Source organism: Cherax quadricarinatus, chromosome 14 (assembly GCF_038502225.1).
Source record: "Cherax quadricarinatus isolate ZL_2023a chromosome 14, ASM3850222v1, whole genome shotgun sequence".
NCBI lineage: Eukaryota > Metazoa > Arthropoda > Malacostraca > Decapoda > Parastacidae > Cherax > Cherax quadricarinatus.
Window position 1 is genome coordinate 25,500,189 of NC_091305.1, and position 25,000 is coordinate 25,525,188.

Genomic DNA, 25,000 nt, shown 5'->3' on the forward strand with positions numbered 1-25,000 from the left:
ACTTGTTCCGTGGGTGCAGTAGTATAATATACTGCTTTTTGAGCTAGTACACAAACAGGGAGTAGAATAAAATCAGCTCAGAGGCGTCCACACCACCGCATGTCCTTCAATGGCGGGTGCAACATCTAGCTTGGCTGGATGCACCATTGTTAAGGATTGTGTGGTCTAAAGCGTCATGCGTTTTCGCTTACCATGGGGCGGGCCAAAACAGCATGCATTCGACTTCTTGGCTAGTGCAGTGTTGTTATTGATCAATATCACTCGTTTCGTGGGTACAGTAATATATATATATATATATATATATATATACATATGTATATATTTGTGCTCACGAACAAGAGATAATGATTAATAACAATACTGCCACTAGCCAAGGATGCGCTACTCTTAAGGATTGTGTGGTCCAGTGGATTAAGGCGTCATGAGTTTTCGCCCACCATGAGGCAGGCCAAAGGAGCGTGGGTTCTAGTCCTTGGCTAGTCGAAGTGTTGTTATTGATATATATATATATATATATATATATATATATATATATATATATATAGAGAGAGAGAGAGAGAGAGAGAGAGAGAGAGAGAAATTGTGTGCTGGTGTAAGGTTTACCAAACAGTTTTATTTGTTCAGTGATTTCATGGAATTAAACCGGGGGGAAATTTACAATCGGTGAGTGCAGTAACAACGCGAGCAGAACGTCAGTAACTTAGGCTCAGATCCGTCACTTGCCTGACTGTGAAGTGTTAACAATGGTGAGGTAAATTCTTCCCTGTTTCAATCCTCTGCAGTCCACGAAAAACGTTGAATGCTTTAATTACAATTTTAGGGTTTCACTGATAAAAATTGAGGTGAGGAGCTGTGGTTTTGTTGTGGGGGACGACAGAGGTGTGCAGCGAGGCTAGTCATGAAGGCCAGGGGATAGGAACTGTGTGGATAAAATAAAGGAACTGAACCTGATGACAACTGAGAACAGAAGGACCATGAGGTGACATGATAACTATATACAAAATACTGAGAGGGATTGATAGGGTGGACAGGGACAGATTGTTCGAGAGTCGGGAAATTGATACACTAGTGCACAGCTGGTAATTAAAAACATAGATGAGTCACAAGGATTTTAGGATATATCTCAGCCTAAGAGTGATCAGGAGGTGAAAAAAATAATAACCCAGGATAACTTAATGAAGTCTTAGTCTCACATAAATATTTACTTTCTTATGAGGCTTTTTTAATCCTCTCCCCCAGGATGCAACGCATGCCAGTTGCCCAGTACCAGGTATCTACTTACTACTAGGTAAACAGGGGCAGTAGTTGTAAGGAAACGTTCCAAATGTTTTTTCTCGTCCGGTAATCGAGTCCCGGTCCCTCAGTTTGTGAGCTGAAGTCGCTGTCAAGTGCGCCACGAGCACCACAACTTGCACAGTAAAGTGGCAGATGCAGGATCCATACAGAGTTTTAAGAATGGGTATGAGAGCGCTCAAAAGAGAAAGGAATATAGCGGAGGCGAGGAGCCTGGGGCTATGACTCGACCCTAGAAGCAACATGTAGGTAAGCACACTCGCACACATACCCAAACACACACACACACACACACACACACACACACACACACACACACACACACACACACACACACACACACACACACACACACACACACACACACACACACACACACGAGGATAACAGTGATTGGCTCATATTTTCTCCGGGAAGATGGACGTCTCCAATTGGTGGAAGCAATGAGTGTGAGTCCTCAGAGGCGACGATGATTGGCGGAGATTGTTCCGAGCGGCCGTTTGTCTGTCAGGATGGTCGGTAATTGGTGGAAATAATGCTAGTAATCCCTTCCTCCCTCCTCGCTTCCTTACCTTCTTCCTTCCCTCCCTCCTTCATTCCTTCTTTTTATCCCACCCTCGATCCGTCTTTTCCTTCATCCCTATCTCTTACAATTGCTCCCTTCTAAATTTCCCTCCCTCCAACCATTCCTCGCAACCTTCCTCCCTCCCTCGACATAGAGTGGACAGATGTGACTTCGACCAGGTAAGCACGTGAGGATCTGTCAGAAGCGAGTCTCACATCTTGTCGAGGTCTTCTCGCCACCAGATGTTGAGTGCAACTCTTGTACGAGAATATTACGAAAACAGATACAGTCAGAAGACATGTGGTATCTGGCCATAAAGGTACAATACCAGCAATGGAGCAATCAATAAAGTAACCCAACAGATAAGAAAGAACCATCATCGTTTTGTATTCGTGTTTATAGTAGTACGATACACTTATAAATACAATATTATGGGCAAGATAAGAGAGAATTAGAGAGAGACAGAGCAAGAATGAGTACACTCTCTTGCTTTAGTTCATATACAGAGACAGAACTCTGGTATGTGTTAATCAGCCTAAAGCGAGTGAATGTCTGACATCCAGTCTTGGGTGTAGTTACAAGGTCAACTAGCCTGAATATCAACTTTAGACAGTTGGAAGTTTATCCTCGATTGTAAACAGGGGTCCTCGACATTCCTGTGGCCCGGTCTCAGACAAGGCCTGTAGACCAGACCAGACTAGAGCTTTATCTAGCACTTAACCTTACATTGTCCCTGTAAAAATTCTGCATACTGTCTTCAGATCCCAGTCTCCGATGTTGTTAAAAACTGGATCGTTATCTTCTGTCTCCTTTCTTCTAGGAATTGTTGCTTCTGTACCTTATTCCTCCTTCCCTATTGGGTTCCCTCTCTCATATTCTTTCCTTCCTATTCCTCTCCATTCTCCACTCCCTCTTTTCTTTCCTTTCTATCCATCTCCTTTGCCTTAGTATTGAGTGGCTTTAAAGATCTGACCCTCTCTTGTTCCTCCTACTTTATCAAATGTTGACTCCTAACAACTTCCTAATACGGATGATTGTACAGTATCGAATGGCAGAGAGACAGAGCAAGAGAGAGAGAGAGAGAGAGAGAGAGAGAGAGAGAGAGAGAGAGAGAGAGAGAGAGAGGAGGGAAGGAGGGAGGGAGGGAGGGAGGGAGGAGTGGAAGATGGGTGGGGGTAGAGATGAGGAATCTACAGGGAGAGGGATCCAACTCTCTCTGGGCAGTCTTGTGATTTGTTGACTGTCACCTGCAGAGCTCTCCAGCATCCTTACCCTGGTGCTGGGACTCCCATCTTCATCTCACTCGCTTATTCCCTCTTAACCTCTTTCTCCTTCCCCCTCTCTCTCTTTCTCTCTTCTCTCTTCTCTCCTCTCTCTCTCTCTCTCTCTCTCTCTCTCTCTCTCTCTCTCTCTCCCCTTCACTAACGAAGGTCAAGTTGACCAATCTAAGGATAAAAGGAAAGTATAAAGTTTGATGAAGAAAGAGAATTGATCTTGTTTTGCTAAATTCCCACACCGTTCTGTTTAAATTCCAACTCTTTTCTGGCTAAATTCGAACACCATTCTGGCTCAATTCCGACAGTTTTGGCTACATACCGACTCGGTTCCGACTCTATTTCTACTCTATTTCGATTCGGTTCCAACTCCGTTCCATTTCTGCTCCAACACCATCCTGGCTCTGACACGACCTCTTCCTCCTACTCCTGGCTCCAATCCGATTCTGTTCCGGCTCCTTCCTGAACCCGTTCCGGCTCCTCGCCAACCCCTTTCTGGCTCCATTTCTGTTCCGTTCTTAATCCATTTTCGTTCTGTTCAAAGTTCCCCCCCCCCTCACCTACATCAAAAATTGTCATTTATATAGAATGACGTCCGATAACGTACACAAACTAGAGCGAATTCGAATGTCCACATTAGAGAGATGGCTCGAATATCTGAGGCAGCAAGAGTATTCGAAAGAAATCAGTGACAAGATTTAAAGGTCGGTAATACTGAGAGAGTACGAATTCCTTAATGTTCTAATTAGCGAAGGGATTCGAATATCTGGATTAGCAAGAAGCTTCTAAATATTTGGACAAATGAGAGGGGTTTCAGTTCTTTCAATGGTATTTGACCTGCTGACGACACAGCAAGCCTGTAAAATAGTCTGGGGTTATGTTAGCGTGCGATAACGTTGGGGAAGTGTGCTGGAGAGGAAAAAAAAATATCGAGATTTTTTTTTATATGAAGATAGAGGATAGAGGAGAGAATGTGGAGACATGGCCGGTATCTCGTGCCTGTACTCACCTATTTGTGGTTGCAGGGGTCGAGTCCTAGCTCCTGGCCCCTGTGTGTGTGTGTGTGTGTATGTTTGTAGTATGTAGTATTTGTAGTGTGTACTGTGTGCGCGTGTGTAGTATGTGCATGTGTATTGTGTGGTGTACCGTGCGTGTAGTGTGTACTGTGTGCGCGTGTGTAGTGTGTGCATGTGTATTGCGTAGTGTACCGTGCGTGTAGTGTGTTTAGTGCGTGTAGTGGGTGTGTGTGTGTGCGTGTGTAGTATGTGCGTGTGTAGTGTGTGCGTGTGTAGTATGTGCGTGTGTAGTGTGTGCGTGTGTAGTGTGTGTAGTGTGTGCGTGTGTAGTGTGTTTAATGTGTGCGTGTGTAGTGGGCGCGTGTGTAGTGTGTGCGTGTGTAGTGTGTAGTGTGTGCGTGTGTAGTGTGTGCGTGTGTAGTGTGTGTAGTGTGTGCGTGTGTAGTGTGTGCGTGTGTAGTGTGTGTAGTGTGTGCGTGTGTAGTGTGTGAGTGTGTAGTGTGTGAGTGTGTAGTGTGTGCGTGTGTAGTGTGTGCGTGTGTAGTGTGTGCGTGTGTAGTGTGTGTAGTGTGTGCGTGTGTAGTGTGTGCGTGTGCAGTGTATGTAGTGTGTGCGTGTGTAGTGTGTGCGTGTGTAGTGTGTGTAATGTGTGCGTGTGTAGTGGGCGCGTGTGTAGTGTGTGCGTGTGTAGTGTGTGTGGTGTGTGCGTGTGTAGTGTGTGTAGTGTGTGCGTGTGTAGTGTGTGCGTGTGTAGTGTGTGTAGTGTGTGCGTGTGCAATTGTGTGTAGTGTGTGCGTGTGTAGTGTGTGCATTTGGCCTATTGTGTGTGCGCTGTGTAGTGTGTGCGTGTGTAGTGTGTGTAGTGTGTGCGTGTGTAGTGTGTGCGTGTGTGCGTGTGTAGTGTGTGTAGTGTGTGCGTGTGTAGTGTGTGTATTGTGTGCGTGTGTAGTGTGTGCGTGTGTAGTGTGTGTAGTGTGTGCGTGTGTAGTGTGTGCGTGTGTAGTGTGTGCGTGTGTAGTGTGTGTAGTGTGTGCGTGTGTAGTGTGTGTGCGTGTGTAATGTGTGTAGTGTGTGCGTGTGTAGTGTGTGTAGTGTGTGCGTGTGTAGTGTGCGTAGTGTGTGCGTGTGTAGTGTGTGCGTGTGTAATATGTGTAGTGTGTGTAGTGTGTGCGTGTGTAGTGTGTGCGTGTGTAGTGTGTGCGTGTGTAATGTGTGTAGTGTATGCGTGTGTAGTGTGTGTAATGTGTGCGTGTGTAGTTTGTGTAGTGTGTGCGTGTGTACTGTGTGCGTGTGTAGTGTGTGCGTGTGTAGTGTGGAGTGTGTGCGTGTGTAGTGTGTGCGTGTGTAGTGTGTGCGTGTGTAGTGTGTGCGTGTGCAGTGTGTGTAGTATGTGCGTGTGTAGTGTGTGTGCGTGTGTAATGTGTGTAGTGTGTGCGTGTGTAGTGTGTGCTTGTGTAGTGTGTGTAGTGTGTGCGTGTGTAGTGTGTGTAGTGTGTGCGTGTGTAGTGTGTGTAGTGTGTGCGTGTGTACTGTGTGCGTGTGTAGTGTGTGCGTGTGTAGTGTGTGCGTGTGTAGTGTGTGGTGTGTAGTGTGTGTAGTGTGTGTCCGTGTGTAATGTGTGTAGTGTGTGCGTGTGTAGTGTGTGTAGTGTGTGCGTGTGTACTGTGTGCGTGTGTAGTGTGTGCATGTGTAGTGTGTGCTGCGTGCTGTTGCTCACTCTCGTGTGTGTGTCCTGAAGGGTGTTCGTGCTTGCTGAAGGTTTTGCCAGTGTCTGCTGAAATGTCTGCGTCTCCTTCCGCAGAATTTTCTGCTGGATGGCAGCTTCACCTTAGCATTGAAAAAGTTTTGTGTTCTTTCCACGGGCTCTGGTGCTTGCAGACACACGTGCGGTGCCTCGTAGCTGCTTGCTGCATTCTCACCGGAATGAATGTAGTCTCTCTCTCTCTCTCTCTCTCTCTCTCTCTCTCTCTCTCTCTCTCTCTCTCTCTCTCTCTCTCTCTCTCTCTCTCTCTCTCTCTCTCTCTCTCTCTCTCTCTCTCTCATACACAGAACTGAGATAAGCCAGAACGGAGGGGGATAAACGGGTAGGGGAGTTGGGTGGGGGAGACGATTTGCATAATTCTGAACACTGGCCCAGTGTGTTATAGCGGAGCATCCTCCTACAGCTTCCTCTCCCCTGCAACATCTCCCATCTTTCCCCTCCCCCTTCATCTCTCACCTCTCCCTCCTCTTATTATCTTGCCTCCCTAATTTTCTTTTCTTTCTAAATCTCACTTCCTCCCCCCTTCCCCCACACGTTTCCCTTCCGTCTTCCAACACTTTTTCTCTGGCGAACCTTTCTCCCACCCCATTTCGCCTTTCTCACCCTATTATTACTCTCACCCCATTCCATCACTCTCGCTTCCTTCTGTCACTCACAGTTCCTTTCATGTTTACCATCCCTTTGCCTGTCTCTTATCCCCTTCCATCTCTCTGACCACCTTCCATGTTTCAACCCACTTTCTGTTTCTCCCACTTCCTTAAATTCCTCGCATTTCAATCCCTTCCACCTCCTTCCGTCCCACCCACTACAATCTCTCCCACCCTTTATTCCTTTTTATGTTATTATCTTCTTTCTCTCCTTCCCATCTCATTAACCATCTTTTGTCTCCCCAATTCCCTTCCAACTCACCCACCCTCTTCTTTTTTATACTCGCACCCATTCCGTCTGTCTCAACCCCTCTCATCTCCCACCACCCTTAGCATCCTCATGCTTCCCAACGTGAAGCCATAGTCGTGTAAGATCATGATCCTCTGTGCCTTGGTGTTATCTCCTTGCTCTTGTAGTGGATGTGTTTACATGGTACACTATCTCTCTCTCTGTCTGTCTGTCTGTCTCTCTCTCTCTCTCTCTCTCTCTCTCTCTCTCTCTCTCTCTCTCTCTCTCTCTCCTTCATTAGCTTCCTTGGTTTTCTTTCTCCTACCGAGGTAGGGGTGACTCCCAAATACACAAATAAAAAAAGTGAACACAATATCATTCATTCAATCTCTCTCTGAAGTGTGTGCTGACATCACTGTAGGAGTGAGCATCCTCACTCCTCTTATACAGTGCATGCAGTTCTTCCCGCCTCCAGGATTCATCTGTATAAGTCTATTTTCAAAGTATATATATATTATATATATATATATATATATATATATTAATTATATATATATATATATATATATATATATATATATATATATATATATATATATTATATATATATATATATATATATATATTCATATATATATATATATATATATATATATATATATATATATATATATATTATATATATATATTATATATATATATATATGCGCAAGACAAGCCACAAGGGGTGGAAATCTTTAGCTCAAGTACTTTCGCACTTCTCAGTGCGTCATCAGGAGCTATGCAGTGTTGCAAGGTTGCAACTGAAGGAGAGAGGGGAAGTTTTTTTCTCTCAGAATAGCGCAGAGTGGACCTGTCGCCTCCCCCCTGACTCTCTTAGAATGTGGCCGGTGGTCAGCGTCACACCCACCACTGCCACCTTCCCCCGCGTCCCCCCATATGGGGTAAGAAGGTTTTGAGAAGTCAAGAATTATTAAATTAGAAGGTGTAATAGTCTGCCCTAAGCTTTTTATAGCCGTTTAGAACAGGTCCTGTGACTTGAGAAAATAGGTTTCTCAGTGGGTATTATATATAAAGATTGCTGTTATTCTTTGTAACCTATTTAATTAATAAAAGAAAGGAAGTGAATGTGCTCCTCGTCCGTTTAAATGTCCTGTTCCTGAATGTTCTCAGGGGTACTGAGACGTATCCTTTATATTGTCTACTATTCTTCTCAGTATCGATTATTATGCCTTACTTGGGATTCTTCTATACCATTCCTATAATATTTCTATGATCCAGATTTCTACTTCTAATATCCTTTAACCCACTACCTGTGTAATCAGGTAATCTTGTCATTGTATGGTGCAATCACAGACAAATGAGTTATATAACCATACATCAACTGGCGTAGCATGATGTTTTGGTGCGTAGACAACTGGTCGAGCGTCAACCCCCCCCCCCCCACCCTGTGACTTGTCTTGCATAGTTAAGATCGCCTGTCTGCGCATATATATATATATATATATATATATATATATATATATATATATATATATATATATATATATATATATATATATCGAATAGGTAATACTTGCGATTTTGGCTTAAATAGCAACGCTCTTCTTGCCGAATAAGGCAAGGGAAAATTTGTGTATGCAATAATTTCGTAAAAATCATTCTGAGCCTAACGAAAAAATATATGTTTGATTGTGTTTGTTTATTATTAAATTGTTTAAACTAGTCTAAAATATATTTAGTTGGATCAGGCTAAATTAAATTGTTCTTGTTATAATAAGGTAAGATTACTAAAGTTGTTTTGTGCAAAAATTATTATTTTTTACATTAACATTAACGAAAACAATATATATCTTTAAACGCATAAGAAAAAAATTTAGAGAGGACTTAATTTTAAATGAGATCCTGCTAATTGACCAGTTTTACCTGTTCAGAACGGCATATATATATATATATATATATATATATATATATATATATATATATATATATATATATATATATATATATATCCCCTGCATGCATCAGCATGTAAGCCTTCTCCCTGATAGCTGGCTGCCTTGGATCAAACGTCTAGCGCAAGCTGGACGCCAAGGTATTGGTCCAGTGTGGCGAGAATGGTAAGGCACTGCGTACCTTGTTCCAAGGTTCGTAGGTTCGAGTCTCCTTCAGCCAGAGATCAGTGTTTATATATATATATATATATATATATATATATATATATATATATATATATATATATATATATATACCCGGCTGGAAGTTTTCCAGAGAGAAAGAGTTTATGGTAACATTTACAGTAGTATTTATGGTAGTTCCTCCTGCACTCAATGATGCTGGGAGAGTGAACGTAGGTGTGGGAGAGTGAAAGTAGGTGTGGGAGAGTGAAGGTAGGTGTGGGAGAGTGAACGTAGGTGTGGGAGAGTGAAAGTAGGTGTGGGAGAGTGAAGGTAGGTGTGGGAGAGTGAAGGAAGGTGTGAAAGAGTGAAGGTAGGTGTGGGAGAGTGAAGGTAGGCATGGAAGAGTGAAGGTAGGTGTGGGAGAGTGAAGGTAGGTGTGGGAGAGTGAAGGTAGGTGTGGGAGAGTGAAGGTAGGTGTGGGAGAGTGAAGGTAGGTGTGGGAGAGTGTAGGTAGGTGTGGGAGAGTGAAGGTAGGTGTGGGAGAGTGAAGGTAGGTGTGGGAGAGTGAAGGTAGGTGTGGGAGAGTGAAGGTAGGTGTGGGAGAGTGAAGGTAGGTGTGGGAAAATGAAAGTAGGTGTGGGAGAGTGAAAGTAGGTGTGGGAGAGTGAAGGTAGGTGTGGGAGAGTGAAGGTAGGTGTGGGAGAGTGAAGGTAGGTGTGGGAGAGTGAAGGTAGGTGTGGGAGAGTGAAGGTAGGTGTGGGAGAGTGAAGGTAGGTGTGGGAGAGTGAAGGTAGGTGTGGGAGAGTGAAGGTCGGTGTGGGAGAGTGAAGGTAGGTGTGGGAGAGTGAAGGTAGGTGTGGGAGAGTGAAGGAAGGTGTGAAAGAGTGAAGGTAGGTGTGGGAGAGTGAACGTAGGTGTGGGAGAGTGAAAGTAGGTGTGGGAGAGTGAAGGTAGGTGTGGGAAAATGAAAGTAGGTGTGGGAGAGTGAAAGTAGGTGTGGGAGAGTGAAGGTAGGTGTGGGAGAGTGAAGGTAGGTGTGAGAGAGTGAAGGTAGGTGTGGGAGAGTGAAGGTAGGTGTGGGAGAGTGAAGGTAGGTGTGGGAGAGTGAAGGTAGGTGTGGGAGAGTGAAGGTAGGTGTGGGAGAGTGAAGGTAGGTGTGGGAGAGTGAAGGTAGGTGTGGGAGAGTGAAGGTAGGTGTGGGAGAGTGAAGGTAGGTGTGGGAGAGTGAAGGTAGGTGTGGGAGAGTGAAGGTAGGTGTGGGAGAGTGAAGGTAGGTGTGGGAGAGTGAAGGTAGGCGTGGGAGAACGAAGGTAGGTGTGGGAAAGTGAAGGTAGGTGTGGGAGAGTGAAGATAGGTGTGGGAGAATGAAGGTAGGTGTGGGAGAGTGAAAGTAGGTGTGGGAGAGTGAAGGTAGGTGTGGGAGAGCGAAAGTAGGTGTGGGAGAGTGAAGGTAGGTGTGGGAGAGTGAAGGTAGGTGTGGGAGAGTGAAGGTAGGTGTGGGAGAGTGAAGGTAGGTGTGGGAGAGTGAAGGTAGGTGTGGGAGAGTGAAGGTAGGTGTGGGAGAGTGAAGGTAGGTGTGGGAGAGTGAAGGCAGGTGTGGGAGAGTGAAGGTAGGTGTGGGAGAGTGAAGGTAGGTGTGGGAGAGTGATGGTAGGTGTGGGAGAGTGAAGGTAGGTGTGGGAGAGTGATGGTAGGTGTGGGAGAGTGAAGGTAGGTGTGGGAGAGTGAAGGTAGGTGTGGGAGAGTGAAGGTAGGTGTGGGAGAGTGAAGGTAGGTGTGGGAGAGTGAAGGTAGGTGTGGGAGAGTGAAGGAAGGTAGGTGTGGGAGAGTGAAGGAAGGTAGGTGTGGGAGAGTGAAGGTAGGTGTGGGAGAGTGAAGGTAGGTGTGGGAGAGTGAAGGTAGGTGTGGGAGAGTGAAGGTAGGTGTGGGAGAGTGAAGGTAGGTGTGGAAGAGTGAAGGAAGGTGTGGGAGAGTGAAGGTAGGTGTGGGAGAGTGAAGGTAGGTGTGGGAGAGTGAAGGTAGGTGTGGGAGAGTGAAGGTAGGTGTGGGAGAGTGTAAGTGTTCCTGTGAGTGTATATAAACACGAGTTCCTTGGTTAAGGTAATCGGCTACAAACTCTACCAACCACACGAAGGCTCATTAAAACTCCTTATTCATTACATTTCTTTAATCCCTAAAATTGGGATTTAATTAAAACCTCGCTCTATATATATATAAACTTGCATATCTCTGTTTATATACTTTGAAGGGAGTTTTTATCCCGATATTATAAGATCATTATGACATCAATTTTGACGCTCTATGTAAACTTAGAAAACCAATTGTATTTAAGACTTAGCTACTCCAGTTTAATTATATTTTTCTTTATACAAAGAAATTAATAAAAACAAAAGACTGTCGCACCACACGGAAACGTTCAGATCTGCACGAATATTACTCGTGGTTTTATAATGGGTTTAAGATATTTTGCATGTGAATGACGTTTTTTTCGGTTTTATTTTAAAACAAGTGTGAAGGGACCAAGACTTTTCAACATTCTCTCTTCATGCATGAGGGGTTATTGATAACTGAATATTGACAGTCTTCAAATGGAAAATTGGCAAGTTTGTTAAGTCATTTCCTGATCAGCCGGGCTGTGGTGCATACGCGGGACTTCCTACAGCCAGCACCATCAGACTGGTTGTTCAGGTCATCTACCCGTCTGAAGGTCAACGAGGGCCGCGAGGGCGCTGACCCTCGAAACACTATCCAGGTAAACTCCCGGTAGACGTTTGGACCAGACTGGATCCCTCCCGTAATTCGAGAAACATGAACATTGAACAAGAGAGCCCCGCTTTACAGCGCTTCGCTTTACAGCGCTTCGCTTTACAGCGCTTCGCTTTACAGCATTACGCTAATTCAGCAGTTTTTTATTATATCCAATTTTCATTTACTTAGACTTCCTACAATCAATATATTCGCTACTTACTGTAAGCTAAGGATGAAAATATTTTGAGGCAAGTAATGTGTGTACTCTATATGCATTTGCACTTTTTTTAGGCCTAGCTATATTGCTCACTTAATATATGATAATTATTTGGCTTTTATATGGATTTGAAAGTGAAAAAAAAGGTTATTATTTACTTTTCATTGATTTTCCCTTTATCACAGTAACCCGGAACCTAACCTACTGTATCAGCGGAACCTAACCTACTGTATCAGCGGAACCTAACTGCTGTATCAGCGGAACCTAACTGCTGTATCAGCGGAACCTAACTGCTGTATCAGCGGAACCTAACTGCTGTATCAGCGGAACCTAACTGCTGTATCAGCGGAACCTAACCTGCTGTATCAGCGGAACCTAACCTGCTGTATCAGCGGAACCTAACCTGCTGTATCAGCGGAACCTAACTGCTGTATCAGCGGAACCTAACTGCTGTATCAGCGGAACCTAACTGCTGTATCAGCGGAACCTAACTGCTGTATCAGCGGAACCTAACCTGCTGTATCAGCGGAACCTAACCTGCTGTATCAGCGGAACCTAACCTGCTGTATCAGCGGAACCTAACTGCTGTATCAGCGGAACCTAACCTGCTGTATCAGCGGAACCTAACTGCTGTATCAGCGGAACCTAACTGCTGTATCAGCGGAACCTAACCTGCTGTATCAGCGGAACCTAACCTACTGTATCAGCGGAACCTAACCTGCTGTATCAGCGGAACCTAACCTGCTGTATCAGCGGAACCTAACTGCTGTATCAGCGGAACCTAACCTGCTGTATCAGCGGAACCTAACCTGCTGTATCAGCGGAACCTAACCTACTGTATCAGCGGAACCTAACCTGCTGTATCAGCGGAACCTAACCTGCTGTATCAGCGGAACCTAACCTGCTGTATCAGCAGAACCTAACCTACTGTATCAGCGGAACCTAACCTGCTGTATCAGCGGAACCTAACCTGCTGTATCAGCGGAACCTAACCTGCTGTATCAGCGGAACCTAACCTGCTGTATCAGCGGAACCTAACCTGCTGTATCAGCGGAACCTAACCTACTGTATCAGCGGAACCTAACCTGCTGTATCAGCGGAACCTAACCTGCTGTATCAGCGGAACCTAACCTGCTGTATCAGCGGAACCCGCCTGTCAGTCAGGTCAACAATAAGAGATTAATTTCAATATTTGGTGGGAATTGTAATAAATTGATTAATTCCTTGACGGGTTTTTCGCCCTAATGGAACTATTACGTAATGGCTTCGTTAGTGTTCCTGGTTCCTTAATAAATATTAGAACATTTCTGTACAATTCCTACGGGAATTTTCTATAGGCTGCCTGTACTAGGTTCGCCGGTCTTGTCCCGACTCAGGTCTGTCTTGGGTGTTTATGGGGCTTTTGACAATATATGGGTATTCTGAACAATGTTCATGCAGATGTTGTCAATATTTGTGTTTTGAGCAGTGAGGTTTGTAAGTGCCTATGGTAAGCATATGGAAAACAAAATCTCCACAAAGTGACCAAAACAATTCAGAAATAACCCACAAGTAGAGAGGAAATTTATGACTAAGTTTCGATCCGTCCTGGACCATTATCAGATCACAGCTTTTTTGATTTGACAATGATGCAAGATGGACAGAAACATCTTCCTATGGTTCCTCTGCTAAGTGTGGGTTGTTTGTGATTTTCTGGTATACATTCGGCTCTGGGCAGTGTTTGGACAGTCTCTGAAGCAAGTTTTGCAACCCCTGCCCCTCCATCCCCATCACTTGTACGCCTATTGAACTGACTCGAGTCATTTGGAAACAGCTGAAGTTTTCTCACTCCAGGTTGTAAATGGGTAACTACAAAGAGAGAGAACAGATGTGGAAGTTAGGGCATTTGGGCTATTCTAGAAACTCCGAGCGACCGGTTGTTACGGTTTCTGGGGATTGTGGAGATTGAGGTTTGGAGGGGCGGGGTAAATTCCTGGGAAACAACCTGACCTCCAGTTTGAACGAGCAATATTTGCCGTATTATCCTTCTCTTCATTTCTGCAAGTTTGAAAAAAAAAAATTGTCAGCTTCGGTCAGCAATCCTGTAACATTTCATTTGTATATGAGATGCACTGCCCCACACTGCAGTGAAGCAGCATACACAGTAGCTGTTCCCATTATGTAACTCTCACATACAATAGTGTAGCAACATACTGCAGTGAAGCATCACACACATCAAGTGTTCCCATCATGTAACTCTCATATAAATTAGTGTAGCAGCATACAGCAGTGCTTAAGTTTACGTAATATAAACAATGTCTCTCACAGCATACTCACCACCTCTGACGACGACACTGGCGCGGCCGCCCAAGTCTGACACGGGCAGCACGGAACTAACACGACTCAGAGATCTCAACCGTCGTTATGTCAACAAGATACTTCCCAGAGGCTACTGGAATGCTCAGTTTGAGGTCAAGCAACCTACCTTCATGAGGTAAGTGTGATGCATGGGTAGGAAGGTAAGGGAAGAGCGAGGGGATAGGTTTGTGGGAAGGGGAAGCGAGGGAGGGTAGGTATAAGACAGAGAGATGGAGGGTAGGTGTGAGAGAAAGAAGTGAGGAGAGGCAGGCATGAGAGGCGAAATTAAGGAAGGTGTTAGGGATATGAGAGAGGTATGGGGGTGGAACGGAGAGAGGGAATGAGTGTGCTTGATAGGAAAGGGATGGTAGGAAAGATAATGGGGAGGGAGGGAGGTAAGGTAGGTTTGTTGGCTGAGAGGGGAGGGAGGGAGGTAAGGTAGGTTTGTTGGCTGAGAGGGGAGGGATGTGTGTAGAAACATAACGAGATAGTGATAGTGGGAGGGAACGTAGAGTGGAAGGTGTGAAGTGAGGAGCGGAGGAAGGGTAGATGTGAGGGAAGGATCAATGAATCGAATAGGTGTAAGAAGAGGCGGGAGGGAGGAAGAAAAGGCGTAAAGGAAGAGAAAGAGAGTAGGTATGAGAGGAGAGGGAGAGGTGTAAGGAAAGGATGGAGGGAGACGTGGGAGAAGTAAGATAGAGATGAGTGGAAGAGAGAGAGTAGATGTAAAAGGGTGAGAAGGAATGAGGGTAGGTGAGAGAATGAAAAGGGAGGGAAGATGTGAAGTAAGGGAGAGTGGGACAGTATATGTGTAGTGGAGAAAAGAATGAAAAGGTAGGTAGATGGAGGAGGAGAGGTAGGGGGAGTGTCATGAGGGAGTAGGACAAAATCATGAGGAAGAGGGAGTGTCATGAGGAGGGGGGAGTGTCATGAGAGGGGAGTGTCATGAGGGAGAGGGAGTGTCATGAAGGAGGGAGGAGTGTTATAAGGGAGGGGGAGTGTTATGAGGAAGGGGCACTGTCATGAGGGAGAGGAGTGTCATGAGGAGGGGGAGTGTCATGAGGGAGAGGGGAGTGTCATGAGGGAGGGGGAGTGTCATGAGAGAGGGGAAGTGTCATGAGGGAGGGGAAGTGTCATGAGGGAGGGGAAGTGTCATGAGGGAGGGGAAGTGTCATGAGGGAGGGGGAGTATCATGAGGGAGGTGGGAGGGTCATGAGGGAGGGGGAGTGTCATGAGGGAGGGGGAGTGTCATGAGGGAGGGGAAGTGTCATGAGAGGGAGTGTCATGAGGGAGGGGGAGTGTCACGAGGGAGGGGAAGTGTCATGAGGGAGGGGAATGTCATGTGGGTGGGGAAGTGTTATGTGGGAGGGGAAGTGTCATGAGGGAGGGGGAGTGTCATGAGGGAGGGGGAGTGTCATGAGGGAGGGGGAGTGTCACGAGGGAAGGGGAGTGTCATGAGGAGGGGGAGTGTCATGAGGGAGAGGGGAGTGTCATGAGGACGGGGGAGTGTCATGAGGGAGGGGGAGTGTCATGAGGCAGGGGGAGTGTCATGAGAGAGGGGAAGTGTCATGAGGGAGGGGAAGTGTCATGAGGGACGGGAAGTGTCATGAGGGAGGGGGAGTGTCATGAGGGAGGGGGAGTGTCATGAGGGAGGGGGAGTGTCATGAGGGAGGGGGAGTGTCATGAGCTAGGGGGAGGGTCATGAGGCAGGGGGAGTGTCATGAGGGAGGGGAGTGTCATCAGGGAGGGGAAGTGTCATGAGGGGGAGTGTCATGAGGGAGGGGAAGTGTCATGAGGGAGGGGGAGTGTCATTAGGGAGGGGTAGGGTCATGAGGGAGGGGGAGTGTCATGAGTGAGGGGAAGCGTCATGAGGGAGGGGAAGTGTCATGAGGGAGGGGAAGTGTCATGAGGGAGGGGGAGTGTCATGAGGGAGGGGGAGTGTCACGAGGGAAGGGGAGTGTCATGAGGAGGGGGAGTGTCATGAGGGAGAGGGGAGTGTCATGAGGGAGGGGGAGTGTCATGAGGGAGGGGGAGTGTTATGAGAGAGGGGAAGTGTCATGTGGGAGGGGAAGTGTCATGAGGGAGGGGAAGTGTCATGAGGGAGGGGGAGGGTCATGAGGCAGGGGGAGTGTCATGAGGGAGGGGAGTGTCATGAGGGAGGGGAAGTGTCATGAGGGGGAGTGTCATGAGGGAGGGGGAGTGTCATGAGGGAGGGGGAGTGTCATGAGGAAGGGGAAGTGTCATGAGGGAGGGGAAGTGTCATGAGGGAGAGGGAGTGTCATGAGGGAGGGGAAGTGTCATGAGGGAGGGGAAGTGTCATGAGGGAGGGGAAGTGTCATGAGGGAGGGGAAGTGTCATGAGGGAGGGGGAGTGTCATGAGGGAGGGGAAGTGTCATGAGAGGGGGAGTGTCATGAGGGAGGGGGAGTGTCATGAGGGAGGGGGAGTGTCATGAGGGAGGGGGAGTGTCATGAGGGAGGGGGAGTGTCATGAGGGAGGGGAAGTGTCATGAGGGAGGGGAAGTGTCATGAGGGAGGGGGAGTGTCATGAGGGAGGGGAAGTGTCATGAGGGAGGGGGAGTGTCATGAGGGAGGGGGAGTGTCATGAGGGAGGGGGAGTGTCATGAGGGAGGGGGAGTGTCATGAGGGAGGGCGAGTGCCATGAGGGAGGGGGGGTGTCATGAAGGAGGGTAGGAAGAATAAAGAGGAAGGTAGAAATGGACTCGTCTATTTCTCTTTTCATTTACTTATTATCCCCCATTACTTACTTTCCCCTTGCCACTAACTCGCTTCCCCCTCTACTAACTCACTTTCCCTTGTCGTCAACTCTTTTCCCATGCCATTAAGTACCTTCCCCCCTGCTATTAATTCACTTTCTCTTGCCATTAATTCACTGTCCCCTGAAAATTACCTCACTTTTCCCTGCCATTAATTCACTTTCTCCTTGTCATTAATTCACTTTCCCCTGCATTACCTCACTTCCCCCTTTCATTACCTCACTTCCTCCTTCTATTACCTAACTTCCCCCTGCCATTACCTAACTTCCCCCTGCCATTACCTAACTTCCCCCTGCCATTACCTAACTTCCCCCTGCCATTAACACACCTTCCTTTCCCAGGTTCAACTTGACGGTTCCCCGCACAGCTCAACTGGCCATCTATGGGCGACGTAACGTGGCTCCCAGCATCACTCAGTACGACTTTGTTGAATTTATCAAGAGTGGCCGACCAGGTCGAGCTAAGCGCCAGGCTCAGTGGGTAAGTGGCAGGCCAAGGTGGGAGAAGTGTGAGGCTCATTTAGTAAGTGGCAGACCAAAGTGGGAGAAGTGCCAGGCTTAGTGGGTAAGTGGCAGACCAAGGTGGAAGAAGCGCCAAACTCAGGGGGTAAGTGGGAGACCAGAATCAAGCGGGTATTGCCTTGTGTTGATTATCTCAAACCTTGAAGACTCTTAAGAACTAACTGATGACAGATTTCACTGCTCTGTCATAGAGCAAAACCTGTCACAGATATATGAGAGGTCAGGTATACATCATAGGTCACAGGTATATTACATGTCTTGTAAGGATTGCCATAATCCCTTCTTGGTCGAAAAGATAAAGGGATTCAAGGCAAGTATTAGGCAGCACAAACAATCCATCAGGAAGGTCCAGCCCTCGTGAATATTATTCGTTGTTATCGAAGGATTATTTTCACTCAAGTGTTGAAGCACACAAAATTATTAGTGTCATAACCAGAACGTTTCGCACAGGGGGAGATAAATTGTGTATTCTGGTGAGAGTAAAATCATTCTCGCTCCTGGTAAAGGCTTGTAAAGGCTTGTGCCAGAAAAAAAATATCGAAAAAAACAAGGTCTGGTTGTTACACCTCTGTGATTTCATGAGGTAACACGACTCTAAAGTCATGATATGAGGAATTGGATCCACTTTCCTTCCTGATTATCTCCTGTTTTCCGGGTACCGTGTTACCCGTGTGAATTTAGCGCTTCCCAATGACTGTTACAGTCCTCACTCCGGTTACATTTTGGGTGGAAGACTGAGGGAACTGAGTCTCTCGGACCATCGTCACAATACACCCATAACACGTCGGATAATTTTTTTATCTTGATCTTGTAATGTTAGATTTTTGCAAATTGGAAATCAAGAAAAGTACCATTAATACGTTCTGTTTTTTAAGCTTTTTTTTTATTACATAAAAATAGAAAAATATCAATTTTTATTTTTAAATTTTAGTGTGTAGTCTAAGTATAGAAATCTCATCTCCGGTTCAACCTCATCTCATGCCCAGCCTCACCTCATGCCCAACCTCACCTCATGCCCAGGTTTACCCCCCAGCCTCACATCATGCCCAGCCTCACCACATGCCCATCTCTCACACAGACGGTCTCTGGAGGGGACCAGGTCTCTGTGTCGCCCACGCCCATGGGTCTGAGGGACGTGATCGAGAGTTACCCCTTCCTACACGGTCACCACATCGACTTCGATCACACCTTCGAGGATAACACCATCCTCGACCACCCCCTCAAGGACGACCTCGATCACCTACTGCAGACAGACAAGGAGGTACAGGTTATTGTTATTCCCCTCCTGTTGTTTTCCTCTTCTGTAATGAATGAATTTAAGAGGATCACGGACAGATTCGCCAAGTCAGGTCAGGAGTCAGTGAGAGATAAAGTAGGTCAGGTCAGGAGTCAGTGAGAGATAAAGTAGGTCAGGCATTACTGGTTGAAGATTAATCTAAGGATTTTAAATTTCCCATAATGTAGATTGATTTATAAAATTTATGAACTTCGTTATCAGGAAAAATCTACTGAATTCTTTCGTGTGTTAGAACTTAGAGTCTTATAATGCTGCAGTGTGTATGGGTCCAGGGTGCAGTGTTGTGTGTGCAGTGCTGTAATTATTACTATAACAAATATGCTAAGAATTGGCCTGTAGTACCTGGCTTCAAAGCAAATCCCCAGACAAGGAACAACCTCAAAGATAAAATCAACGGCACATACAAAGGATAGTTTTCAGTACCTTTATATTCCCTCCACAGTGCAGTAGAGCAGAAAGATGTTAATGACCGAGAGAGAGAGAGCAAAGCGAGTTCACTCACTGCAATTGTTTTTTCACTTCGTACAAGAGAGAGAGACCAAGTATGTGCGTGAGAGTCTGACTTCAGCCAGGGAGGTAAATATAAGATCTGTTCGGTAGGAGTCAAGCTCTCACCCAGTTGTTTGACGTATAACCCTGACAGCGAATCAGAGTGGCCAGGGGCCCCAGGCAGCCACTTCGACTTAACTGTCAGTTTGGTTGATACAGAGGGAATGTAAGAAGAGGTTGTGTGGTGAATGCCGAATGAATTGTAACGTATTCGTCGCACGCCACAGTAGTGTTTACTGGTGTATTGTGTATTCGTGAGAGAGTATTTACGATAGTTTGCTGGTGGTGTGCTTGTGTAAGGTACACCGGTGTACCAGGGGCATGTATACTGGTGTAGTGTGTACTGACATGTATTAGAGTTATATGCACTGGTATGTTCTAGAGTTATGTGCACTGGCGTTGTGTGTACGGGCACTACTTTCCTCGCCTCGGGAAATAATGCCGTGGTAGGCGCGGGGAATTAATTGAGGAGGAAACTCTTCAGGAATGTTACCTGGGGGCTTCCGCCTCGCCCCTAACTTAAATTAAGTTAAACATCAAAAGTTTGTTAATACGTCTATGAGGAGCCGAGCAGCATTCCTGGGGCTTATGAGGTTCCTGTGGTGGGGGTGGCGGTGGGGTTGGTGGTGGTGGTGGTGGTGGTGGCGGCGGTTGTGAGGTGGTGGTGGTAGTGGTGGTGAGTGATTGGTTAACATTTCCTTTGCCCTACCAACCTCACATTTTGTGGGGAAGTTCCCACCTTGCCCACCAACCCCACTGGAATTTATCTTGCTTACACTTTTTCACCTCCCTTCTCCATCAACCCCACCGATGATTGGGGTCCATCCCACACACACACACACACACACACACACACACACACACACACACACACACACACACACACACACACACACACACACACACATTCTCTTTCCTTCCCTCACAGGACCAGAGGAACATTTCACACCCATTACTTTCCCCTTCCGTCCCTCCCTTCCTTTCCTTTGTTAATGCATATTTTTTCCTTACACAGTTTTAATGCATTAAATTTCTCTCTCTCATATTGAAAACATTTTCCTATGTTGCTTTTCTGAACCCTTTCCCTTTTGGTCAATTATTATTATTAATATTATTATTTTATTTTCATTATTATTATTATTATTATTATTATTATTATTATTATTATTATTATTATTATTATTATTATTATTGCACTATTTAGACTGTAGCTTTTTTCTTGTAATTTTCTTTTGCTTGCCATTATTAATTCTTTTCCTTTGGATATGATTTTCTCCTCCTGCATTTTCTCATGTTTTTTTTTTCTTTACTGTCTTCCTTGCCAGAAGTTTGTGTCCTGTGTACCAGTCTGCTTTCGTTTTTTTCCTTCTTTCTTTCCTTCCCTCTTCTTTAGTTTTATTTTTTTATTTCCTATTCCTTGCTTTACTTCTACTTTAGCCCATTTCTTATTTATTTAAATTTATTTTTATTCCTAATTTATCTAGGTTTCTTCCCACAGTTTGTTCATGTTTTCTTTTCCACTTTTCATTTTCCCTCCTACCTTTTCTTCTAGTCTTCCTCCCCACCTTTACTCCGTCTTCGTCTTCCCTTCCACTTTACCTACACCTCTTCCCTCTCGATTTTCCCTTCTGGTTATCCCTTCCACCTTTCCTTTAGATCTTCCCTCTCACCATTCCTTCAGATCTTCCCTCTCACCATTCCTTCAGATCTTCCCTCCTTCAGGTCTCCCCCCTCACCCTCTTTTCAGGTACTACCTCACACCTTTCCTTTCAGCCAACCCTTACATCTTCAGTCCTCGATGTAGTAATCTATCGTGTCTCCCACAGGCGTCGACGACGTGGGAGGTGGAGCAGGAGTCGTCGACGACTCAGGTATTTGAGGAACCCCTGGCCCTGCCGTCCCTAGCTCGACCCCGTCGATTCCTGCACGACCACGGCGTCAATGTCAGTTTGGTCGAGTACCTCGACACTGGCATGTGGTATCTGGCGGTCTACAACGATGGCATCGAGCGGAAGCAGGTGCGTCGATAGTGGGGGACATCAGTATTACATAGCGAGGGGTGTAAGTACGTCGCAGGGAAGAGTAAAAAACATCGTAATGTCAATGGTACAAGGTGAGGAATTAGATACATGTGCAACACTTCCGTATTTTTATTTTGAAGACGTTTGGCTAACCAGTTGCTTTTTCAGTTCACTACAGAGATTGTATATGACAGTAAATGAGGTAATCAGTCTCTCAGCCTTGAAGGAATTTAAGGGGCCGAGAGGAAAATGATTGTAGCTGAAGTTCTTTTTCTTCCAGGGTGACTAGGATGACCCGAAGAAAATACATTCGCTATCATTCTCTCCCTAACTATCTTTCCAGCAATGAATTGACGTCACACTTTAAAAGACACTCCAAACTGCATTGCAGTCACTATACTTTCCATGTCCAAAACTGCAAGTATTTATGAATCCTTCAGAGTGCAGGCACTGTACATTGCATATCCAAAACCGAAAATATTCAATTGTCCTTCAGAGTGCAGACACACTGTAGAAGTATGCCAATTAAAAGGAGGACATTGTGATTATCCTCACTCCTGTCCTGGATGAGTCACACCAATGTAGTGCCAACTAGGGTGCCAGTATCGAGAGTCAGCTGCCAGTGCTTAAGTGACAGGTAACATCCGCGCACACACACATTTATATCACTGCAAACTTGAAAATTCTCACTACAATGTATGAAGAGAGATGAGAAGATTGGAATTTTACAAGCCAAGAAATGTCGTCCTCACAGAGCCTCTTACAGTCCAAGGAGTTCTCGTTAAAATTATTTTAATGTCAGTGGCACAAGGTTGACTTACTCTCCTCACTTTCGTGTTATCAACAGTTTACTGTTTTGTTTTGTTCTTAAATTTTAAGCATTCCAGTGTAATTAGCAACGCTAAAAAAAATAACATTCGTTTATTACTCAGTGATGTAGCTCTTCTGGCTATACTACGTCATTTGGGTCAGTATCTAATCATAGATTCTCTATCGGGATCCTCTTCAGCCTTCTGCTGAAGAGGATCGCAGAAAGGGGTCAAAATATACCGTCCACTCAATCTCCTGTGTTTCTGTTTCCATGAGGGTTATAATAGACCATTGACAAGTGTTCATTACACTTTAGTTATTCATAGATATTTTACTTCCACTAGAGTTATTGCAGTGGATTTCATCTCATTTGGCTGCTGATGTTTTGTCTGGTTCTTTAAAGTCCATTTTCTTCTATAAATACACATACCAATTTCATTTTAGTAGTTTGAATACGTCTGATTACCTGAATTTTTTTAAAATATGAGTAGAAAATTGAGTTCTGCGACGCTTGATTCTATTATTTATTTATATAAAAAAAGTCATTATGTCTGTATATTTATTCAGAGTTTGTTTAAAGTTCTTCGAGTTAATGGGTTACAATATATTGTTCTTTGGTTAAAAAAAAAAAAACAAGTTTTTGTTTTTTGTTTTCTTTGTTTCTCGTTTTGAAAGAACTATTTTGTACCATTGCCATGGAAACTGCAAAAGTTTTTTAATATTCTTTCCATTCAATTGAAGATTCAATTCACTTTGTTGGAAATATGACTTCAGTTATAGTGCTTTTAAGTTTTCCTGCCCAGCCTGTCTTGTCTCTTAGTTGTGTTGTCTTCCTAAGTCATAATTTGCTACTTTATCTTTTTTTTCTGAAACATTACGTAACTTCGAGTTTGAGTTCTTCACTTATTCATTTTCTTTAACAATGTTGAAACATTCACTCTCTCTTGTAACTAATTAAAATTGTCTGTTTTCAGTTCCAGCTTGACTAATCACTAGTTTATTTGTATTCTCTTACTGTTTCCAGTATATATATATATAATTATTTTTTTTGGTGCTCCTACTCCAGCCCGTGCGGGTTTACTACCGCATGTCATATTTGTGGCTCACCCCGCCCCTTCGGGTTTACCACCGCTTGTTATACATTAAGGACACCAATGAGTTGACGAGACGATATGGATAACATCATCTGCAAATTGCGTTATAATTGTATGATTAAACTCTGGTTGAGGAAGATCATTCACATAAATATTGAATAGAATTGGACTAAGACAAGAACCTTGTGGGACACCAGCTGTAGGTATATAAGGCTCTGTTGACTTGCCATGAAAGGCTGGTGTGTAAATATCTGCTGCTCGTGTTGGAAAGGGCCAGAAGACTGCGTTTCGTCTCTTCCTTCAGAATCAAGAAAAGTGTTGTGTATGTGAATTCAGTGAGGGAACATAACGGTCACCATGGGTAGGTGAGGTCAGTGAGGGAAGGCCTAATGGAGGAGGAGGAGGAGGCGGATGTTGAGGGGTAAGACTGTGTCTCCCCCTTCCCCAAACAGGCGCGCATACACCATGTGCTCGTGTTACAACAATGGAGTGTTTGTTCACCGTGTGTATAGTGTATATAGTGTATAGTGCGTAGTATGAGCATGGTATGCGCATAGCACGTGTAGTGTATAGCGGCGTGTCGTTTATAGTGGGGGCTGTGCACAGAGCATAGTGGCGTATAGTAACAGGTACACAGAGCATTGTGTTGTATAGTGACTTGTCCTGGGAGGGAGTGAGTGCCCTACTCCGCCTCATCACACATCTTCCACTCCTCCCTTTCCTCCACCGCCCACCACAATGGGGGGAGACCCCTCGCCTCCCCCTACCACCACCATGAACCACATGCGGTATGTGCCATGCGCCATTTTCCCTTCAGCCTGGGCTTCCCACACAGTTTGAGGTATGGCAGATGATGAAGCCAGCCAGCCACAAAGCCAGGGAAACAGTGCACCCAACAATGAAAGAAGAGGCACATGTCAGGTATGCGGAGAGTTTCGAGCACGCAACAGGGATGGTCGCATTCGTGCACACAATGGGTGTGCAGGATCACATATGCCCCCAGCAGAGAGCAGCCCACAGCCTCCACAGGCAGATGACAATTCCAATGGCAACCTCCTCACTTGTGATAACCTTCTGTTGGCATTCAAATCCACTGCTAACAGTACCCTATCCCACATCCCTAAAGCAGCTTGCCCATATGCAGCAGGGAAATTCACAGACCTTCTCAAGCAGGTGAATGGAGGTTCCACCAACTTAGAAGCCCGAGGCACCATCCAAGCATGGCGCAACCTGCTCCTGTTCGGCAATGTCTGTCTTGCAGTTCCTGAGAGATGAGGCAAACTGCTAACCACGTCAGTTATCAAGGCAGTGCGCAACTACCCAAGAACGGATAATTGTGTCCCTCTGCCCCATCATCGCAGGAATCACAAAGGTAGACCCAAGAAAAGTCCCACTGAAAACGAGAAAATTTGCGCACAGGTTAGCAAAAAAATTGAAGAAGGTAACACAATGGGAGCAATCCGAATAATTACAAGTGACGACACTGTAGCCCCCAAAGATGAGACCACAGCCCAAGCACTAAGAGACAAGCATCCAACCAGGGACACCATAGCCATCAACAACAACCCTGAGGAAGACCCCATCACTGAACAATTAATTTTGCCTGAATCGGAAGTCTATAAGGTGATTGTGTCATTTCCTGCAGGATCTGCAGGAGGTTACACGGGAATTCGACCTCAGCACCTCAAGGAGATGGTAAATCCAGTACTCGGTGCATCTGCATCAC

General features: G+C 45.4%; 1 protein-coding gene across 6 annotated transcripts in view; it reads left to right on the top strand.

The window, feature by feature from the left end:
• The window catches only part of Ten-a (tenascin accessory), a 1,550,399-nt gene that overhangs the window by 1,092,974 nt on the left and 432,425 nt on the right, over positions 1-25,000 (top strand). For all 6 annotated transcript variants that reach the window (XM_070084924.1, XM_070084928.1, XM_070084925.1 and 3 more), the window contains 4 exons: positions 14,179-14,344; positions 17,324-17,462; positions 18,582-18,764; positions 21,176-21,367. In XM_070084924.1, coding sequence (XP_069941025.1) covers positions 14,179-14,344; positions 17,324-17,462; positions 18,582-18,764; positions 21,176-21,367 — 680 coding nt within the window. The remainder of the gene's footprint in view (positions 1-14,178; positions 14,345-17,323; positions 17,463-18,581; positions 18,765-21,175; positions 21,368-25,000) is intronic.